Source organism: Falco rusticolus, unplaced genomic scaffold, assembly GCF_015220075.1.
Source record: "Falco rusticolus isolate bFalRus1 unplaced genomic scaffold, bFalRus1.pri scaffold_159_arrow_ctg1, whole genome shotgun sequence".
Classification (NCBI taxonomy): Eukaryota; Metazoa; Chordata; class Aves; order Falconiformes; family Falconidae; genus Falco; species Falco rusticolus.
The window spans coordinates 26,269-33,144 of NW_023618177.1; the positions used below are offsets into that span (position 1 = coordinate 26,269).

Sequence of the window (6,876 nt, forward strand, 5' to 3'; positions counted from 1 at the left end):
GGGTGGAGGTCTTCCAGGAGGCCTTGGGGTGGAGGTCTTCCAGGAGGAACGGGGCGTGGAGACCTTGTAGAATCGGTTCTCCAAGGGAAGTGGGGCCTGGAGACCCTGTGGATTGGGTCCTTCATGAGAAACCCGGTTTGAAGACCACGGTGATGGAGACCTTCCGAGCCTGGAGACCTTGGGGACGGGGTTGTCCGAGGGGGACGGGGCGTGAAGAACCTCATCCTGAGGGACGTAGGTCTTGGAGATGGTTTGGGGTGGGAGGAGAACCTCAGGGGTTTGGACCACCATCCTGGCCGGCTGCCTCACCCCACGTTGTCCCCGTCTTCTCCACCCCCACCGGCAGATCCAGCAGTTCTCCAAGAAGGAGATCGAGGACCTGCTGCGCAAGGGGGCCTACGCGGCCATCATGGAAGAAGACGATGAAGGTTCCAAGTTCTGCGAGGAGGACATCGACCAGATTCTTCTGCGCCGCACCACCACCATCACCATCGAGAGCGAGGGGAAGGGGTCCACCTTCGCCAAGGTATCTCCGAAGGTCCCTTCCCACCACGGTGGTGGGGTGGAGGGGAGGGGGGAGGACATCTTCCTTCTGGGAGGTCCTCCAAGGTCTCCCAACTCTTGGTGTCCATCCCAGGCGAGCTTCGTGGCTTCCGAGAACCGCACGGACATCGCCTTGGATGACCCCAACTTCTGGCAGAAGTGGGCCAAGAAAGCCGACCTGGACCTGGACCTTCTCAACAGCAAGGTGGTGGTGAATGGTGGGGGGGAGGGGGTGGTCCGCGGGGGTCGTCGGACTCGGTTCCTGACGGATCTTCTGGCCTCCAGAACAACCTGGTGATCGACACGCCGCGGGTGCGCAAGCAGACGCGCCACTTCAGCACGTTACGGGACGACGACCTGGTGGAGTTCTCGGACCTGGAGAGCGAAGACGAGGAGAAACCGAGGTCCAGGCGTCACGACCGGCACCACCACGCCCTGCACCACGCCTACGGCCGCACCGACTGCTTCCGCGTGGAGAAACATCTCCTGGTCTACGGGTGAGGACGGGCTTGGGGCCACCTCTGCTCTGGTGGCAACCACAGGGAGGTTCTCGGTCCCAGGTCTGCTCTGGTGGCAACCACAGGGAAGTTCTTGGTGGAGATAATGGACCAAGTCTGGGTCTAGGTCTGCTGTGGTGGCAACCACAGGGAGGTTCTTGGTGGAGATGATGGACCCAGTTTCGGTCCAGGTGTGCTGTGGTGGCAACCACAGGGAAGTTCTTGGTGGAGATGATGGACCAAGTCTGGGTCTAGGTCTGCTGTGGTGGCAACCACAGGGAAGTTCTTGGTGGAGATGATGGACCCAGTTTAGGTCCAGGTCTGCTGTGGTGGCAACCACAGGGAGGTTCTTGGTGGAGATAATGGACCAAGTCTGGCTCCAGGTGTGCTGTGGTGGCAACCACAGGGAAGTTCTTGGTGGAGATAATGGACCAAGTCTATCTCCAGCTCTGCTGTGGTGGCAACCACAGGGAAGTTCTTGGTGGAGATGATGGACCAAGTCTATCTCCAGCTCTGCTGTGGTGGCAACCACAGGGAAGTTCTTGGTGGAGATGATGGACCAAGTCTATCTCCAGCTCTGCTGTGGTGGCAACCACAGGGAGGTTCTTGGTGGAGATGATGGACCCAGTTTAGGTCCAGGTCTGCTGTGGTGGCAACCACAGGGAAGTTCTCAGAGATCGTGGACCCAGTTTAGGTCCAGGTCTTCTGTGGTGGCAACCACAGGGAGGTTCTCGCTCCCAGCTCTGCTGTGGTGGCAACCACCAGCAGATGTTTTTGGAGAGAGCAGACCAGCTAACGGTTCTTCTGGTGGCCACCACGAGCAGACGCTCAGTGGAGGTGGCCCCTGGGAGGTGAAGGAACCGCTGACCTCCGCCCCGTGTCTTCTACCCGCAGGTGGGGCCGCTGGCGGGAGATCTTGTCCCACGGGCGCTTCAAGCGGCGCCTCTCGGAGCGGGACGTGGAGACCATCTGCCGGGCCATCTTGGTCTACTGCCTCCTCCACTACCGCGGCGACGAGAACATCAAGGGCTTCATCTGGGACCTCATCAGCCCCAGCGAGAACGGCAAGGCCAAGGAGCTCCAGAACCACTCGGGTGAGGCTTCTGCGGCACCTTGGGGACAACCGAGGACCTTCTCGGGTCCTTGCTGTGGTGGCAACCACAGGGAGGTTCTTGGTGGAGATAATGGACCAAGTCTGGCTCCAGGTGTGCTGTGGTGGCAACCACAGGGAAGTTCTTGGTGGAGATGATGGACCCACTTTAGGTCCAGCTCTGCTGTGGTGGCAACCACAGGGAGGTTCTTGGTGGAGATGATGGACCAAGTCTATCTCCAGGTGTGCTGTGGTGGCAACCACAGGGAAGTTCTTGGTGGAGATCATGGACCCAGTTTAGGTCCAGCTCTGCTGTGGTGGCAACCACAGGGAGGTTCTTGGTGGAGACGATGGATCCAGTTTTGGTCCAGGTCTGCTGTGGTGGCAACCACAGGGAAGTTCTTGGTGGAGATGATGGACCCAGTTTCGGTCCAGGTGTGCTGTGGTGGCAACCACAGGGAGGTTCTTGGTGGAGATGATGGACCAAGTCTATCTCCAGGTGTGCTGTGGTGGCAACCACAGGGAAGTTCTTGGTGGAGATGATGGATCCAGTTTAGGTCCAGGTCTGCTGTGGTGGCAACCACAGGGAAGTTCTTGGTGGAGATAATGGACCAAGTCTATCTCCAGCTCTGCTGTGGTGGCAACCACAGGGAAGTTCTTGGTGGAGATGATGGACCCAGTTTAGGTCCAGGTGTGCTGTGGTGGCAACCACAGGGAAGTTCTTGGTGGAGACGATGGATCCAGTTTTGGTCCAGGTGTGCTGTGGTGGCAACCACAGGGAAGTTCTTGGTGGAGATGATGGACCCAGTTTAGGTCCAGGTCTGCTGTGGTGGCAACCACAGGGAGGTTCTTGGTGGAGATGATGGACCAAGTCTATCTCCAGGTGTGCTGTGGTGGCAACCACAGGGAGGTTCTTGGTGGAGATCATGGACCCAGTTTAGGTCCAGGTCTGCTGTGGTGGCAACCACAGGGAAGTTCTTGGTGGAGATGATGGACCCAGTTTAGGTCCAGCTCTGCTGTGGTGGCAACCACAGGGAGGTTCTTGGTGGAGATAATGGACCAAGTCTGGCTCCAGGTGTGCTGTGGTGGCAACCACAGGGAAGTTCTTGGTGGAGATGCTGGACCGAGTCTATCTCCAGTTGTGCGGTGGTGGCAACCAGCAGCAGATGTTCACTGGAGTCAACCGCGACGTTCTTCACCTTTTGCTCCGTCCTTCTTCTCCAGGACTTTCCATCCCGGTTCCTCGTGGTCGCAAGGGCAAGAAGGTCAAGTCCCAAAGCACCTTTGATGTCCACAAGGCCGAGTGGATCCGCAAGTACAACCCCGACACCCTCTTCCAAGACGAGAGCTACAAGAAGCACCTCAAGCACCAGTGCAACAAGTGGGTGGAGGTCCTCCTCGGAGGTCTTCTTCTCCTTGACCTCCCGGAGGTGCCTCCGGGTTGGGTTGACCTCCCTTTGTCCCACCCATCTTCTCCCAGGGTTCTGCTGAGGGTGCGGATGCTCTACTACCTGCGGCAGGAGGTCATCGGGGACCAGGCGGAGAAGGTGCTGGCGGGAGCGGTGGCCAGGTGAGGCCGTAGGACCTTGCGTGGAGGTTCTCCGGGTCTTCTCTGGGGAGTCTTGGGGTGCTCCAGACCTTCTTGGAGGTTCTCCAGGACTTCCTTGTGGAGCCTTGGAGGTTCTCCAGACCTTCTTGGAGGTTCTCCAGACCTTCTTGGAGGTTCTCCAGACCTTCTTGGAGGTTCTCCAGACCTTCTTGGAGGTTCTCCAGACCTTCTCTGGGGAGTCTTGGGGTGCTCCAGACCTTCTTTGAGGTTCTCCAGACCTTCTCTGGGGAGTCTTGGGGTTCTGCAGACCATCGTGGAGGTTCTCCAGACCTTCTCTGGGGAGTCTTGGGGTGCTCCAGACCACCTTTGAGGTTCTCCAGACCTTCTCTGGGGAGTCTTGGGGTGCTCCAGACCTTCTTGGAGGTTCTCCAGACCTTCTCTGGGGAGTCTTGGGGTGCTCCAGACCTTCTTGGAGGTTCTCCAGACCTTCTCTGGGGAGTCTTGGGGTGCTCCAGACCTTCTTGGAGGTTCTCCAGACCTTCTCTGGGGAGTCTTGGGGTGCTCCAGACCTTCTTGGAGGTTCTCCAGACCTTCTCTGGGGAGTCTTGGGGTGCTCCAGACCTTCTTGGAGGTTCTCCAGACCTTCTCTGGGGAGTCTTAGGGTGCTCCAGACCTTCTTTGAGGTTCTCCAGACCTTCTCTGGGGAGTCTTGGGGTTCTGCAGACCATCGTGGAGGTTCTCCAGACCTTCTCTGGGGTGTCTTGGGGATCTCCAGGCCACCTTTGAGGTTCTCCAGACCTTCTCTGGGGAGTCTTGGGGTGCTCCAGACCATCTTGGAGGTTCTCCAGAACTTCCTTGAGGAATCTTGGGGTGCTCCAGACCACCTTTGAGGTTCTCCAGACCTTCTCTGGGGTGTCTTGGGGTGCTCCAGACCACCTTTGAGGTTCTCCAGACCTTCTCTGGGGAGTCTTGGGGTGCTCCAAACCACCTTTGAGGTTCTCCAGACCTTCTCTGGGGAGTCTTGGGGTGCTCCAGCCCACCTTTGAGGTTCTCCAGACCTTCTCTGGGGAGTCTTGGGGTGCTCCAGACCATCGTGGAGGTTCTCCAGACCTTCTCTGGGGTGTCTTGGGGATCTCCAGACCATCGTGGAGGTTCTCCAGACCTTCTCTGGGGAGTCTTGGGGTGCTCCTAACCACCTTGGAGGTTCTCCAGACCTTCTCTGGGGAGTCTTGGGGTGCTCCAGACCATCTTGGAGGTTCTCCAGAACTTCCTTGAGGAGTCTTGGGGTGCTCCAGACCACCTTTGAGGTTCTCCAGACCTTCTCTGGGGAGTCTTGGGGTGCTCCAGACCACCTTTGAGGTTCTCCAGACCTTCTCTGGGGAGTCTTGGGGTTCTGCAGACCATCGTGGAGGTTTTCCAGACCTTCTCTGGGGAGTCTTGGGGTGCTCCAGACCACCTTTGAGGTTCTCCAGACCTTCTCTGGGGGGTCTTGGGGTGCTCCAGACCTTCTTGGAGGTTCTCCAGAACTTCCTTGTGGAGTCTTGGGGTGCTCCAGCCCACCTTTGAGGTTCTCCAGACCTTCTCTGGGGAGTCTTGGGGTGCTCCAGACCTTCTTTGAGGTTCTCCAGACCTTCTCTGGGGAGTCTTGGGGTGCTCCAGACCACCTTGGAGGTTCTCCAGACCTTCTCTGGGGAGTCTTGGGGTGCTCCAGACCACCTTTGAGGTTCTCCAGACCTTCTCTGGGGAGTCTTGGGGTTCTGCAGACCATCGTGGAGGTTTTCCAGACCTTCTCTGGGGAGTCTTGGGGTGCTCCAGACCACCTTTGAGGTTCTCCAGACCTTCTCTGGGGGGTCTTGGGGTGCTCCAGACCTTCTTGGAGGTTCTCCAGAACTTCCTTGTGGAGTCTTGGGGTGCTCCAGCCCACCTTTGAGGTTCTCCAGACCTTCTCTGGGGAGTCTTGGGGTGCTCCAGACCTTCTTTGAGGTTCTCCAGACCTTCTCTGGGGAGTCTTGGGGTGCTCCAGACCTTCTTGGAGGTTCTCCAGACCTTCTCTGGGGAGTCTTGGGGTGCTCCAGACCTTCTTAGAGGTTCTCCAGAACTTCCTTGAGGAGTCTTGGGGTGCTCCAGACCATCGTGGAGGTTCTCCAGACCTTCTCTGGGGAGTCTTGGGGTGCTCCAGACCTTCTTGGAGGTTCTCCAGGACTTCCTTGAGGAATCTTGGGGTGCTCCAGCCCACCTTGGAGGTTCTCCAGACCTTCTCTGGTGTCTCCAGGGGTGCTCAGGCCCCGCTTTGGGGGTTCCCCTGACCCCCTCCCCCATTTCTGTCCCCCCTTCCAGCGAGATCGACATCTGGTTCCCGCTGGTGGAGCAGCTGGAGGTGCCGACGGCGTGGTGGGACGCCGAAGCCGACAAATCCCTCCTCATCGGGGTCTTCAAACATGGTACGTTGCCGGTGGGGGCGGGGCGGGGCGGAGACACTTTTTGGGGTGAAATCCAGCAGAATTGGGGTCGTGACGGTGCGTGTGTCCCCCCCCCCTTTTTTTTTTTTTTTTTTTGTGGGGGGTGGGGTGGGGTGGGGACAGGCTACGAGAAGTACAACACCATGCGCGCCGACCCCGCGCTCTGCTTCCTGGAGAAGGCCGGCCGCCCCGACGAGAAGGCTATCGCTGCCGAGCAGCGCTTGGACGTCGGGGAGGGGTGAGTCCCCGGGGGTCCCCGCACACCTTGGAGGTTCTCCAGATCTTCTCTGGGGGGTCTTGAGGTTCTCCAGATCTTCTCTGGGGAGGTTTGGGGTGCTCCAGACCACCTTGGAGGTTCTCCAGTTCTTCTCTGGGGGGTCTTGAGGTTCTCCAGATCTTCTTTGGGGAGGTTTGGGGTGCTCCAGACCACCTTGGAGGTTCTCCAGATCTTCTCTGGGGAGTCTTGGGGTGCTCCAGACCACCTTGGAGGTTCTCCAGATCTTCTTTGTGGAGGTTTGGGGTGCTCTAGACCACCTTTGGGGTTCTCCAGACCTTCTCTGGGGAGTCTTGGGGTGCTCCAGACCACCTTGGAGGTTCTCCACATCTTCTTTGTGGAGGTTTGGGGTGCTCCAGACCACCTGTGAGGTTCTCCAGACCTTCTCTGGGGAGTCTTGGGGTGCTCCAGACCACCTGTGAGGTTCTCCAGACCTTCTTTGTGGTGTCTTGGGGAGCTCCAGA

The 6,876-nt window shown here is 58.4% G+C and overlaps 1 protein-coding gene across 1 annotated transcript in view; it reads left to right on the forward strand.

The window, feature by feature from the left end:
• Window positions 1-6,717, forward strand: part of CHD8 (chromodomain helicase DNA binding protein 8) — a 32,979-nt gene extending 26,262 nt beyond the window's left edge. Inside the window, exons 23-30 of the mRNA XM_037374716.1 lie at window positions 347-526; window positions 638-748; window positions 829-1,040; window positions 1,935-2,134; window positions 3,355-3,511; window positions 3,611-3,700; window positions 6,017-6,120; window positions 6,262-6,717. Of these exons, the coding sequence (XP_037230613.1) occupies window positions 347-526; window positions 638-748; window positions 829-1,040; window positions 1,935-2,134; window positions 3,355-3,511; window positions 3,611-3,700; window positions 6,017-6,120; window positions 6,262-6,380 (1,173 nt within the window). The 3' untranslated portion in view covers window positions 6,381-6,717. The remainder of the gene's footprint in view (window positions 1-346; window positions 527-637; window positions 749-828; window positions 1,041-1,934; window positions 2,135-3,354; window positions 3,512-3,610; window positions 3,701-6,016; window positions 6,121-6,261) is intronic.
• The last annotated feature ends 159 nt before the right edge of the window (window positions 6,718-6,876 follow it).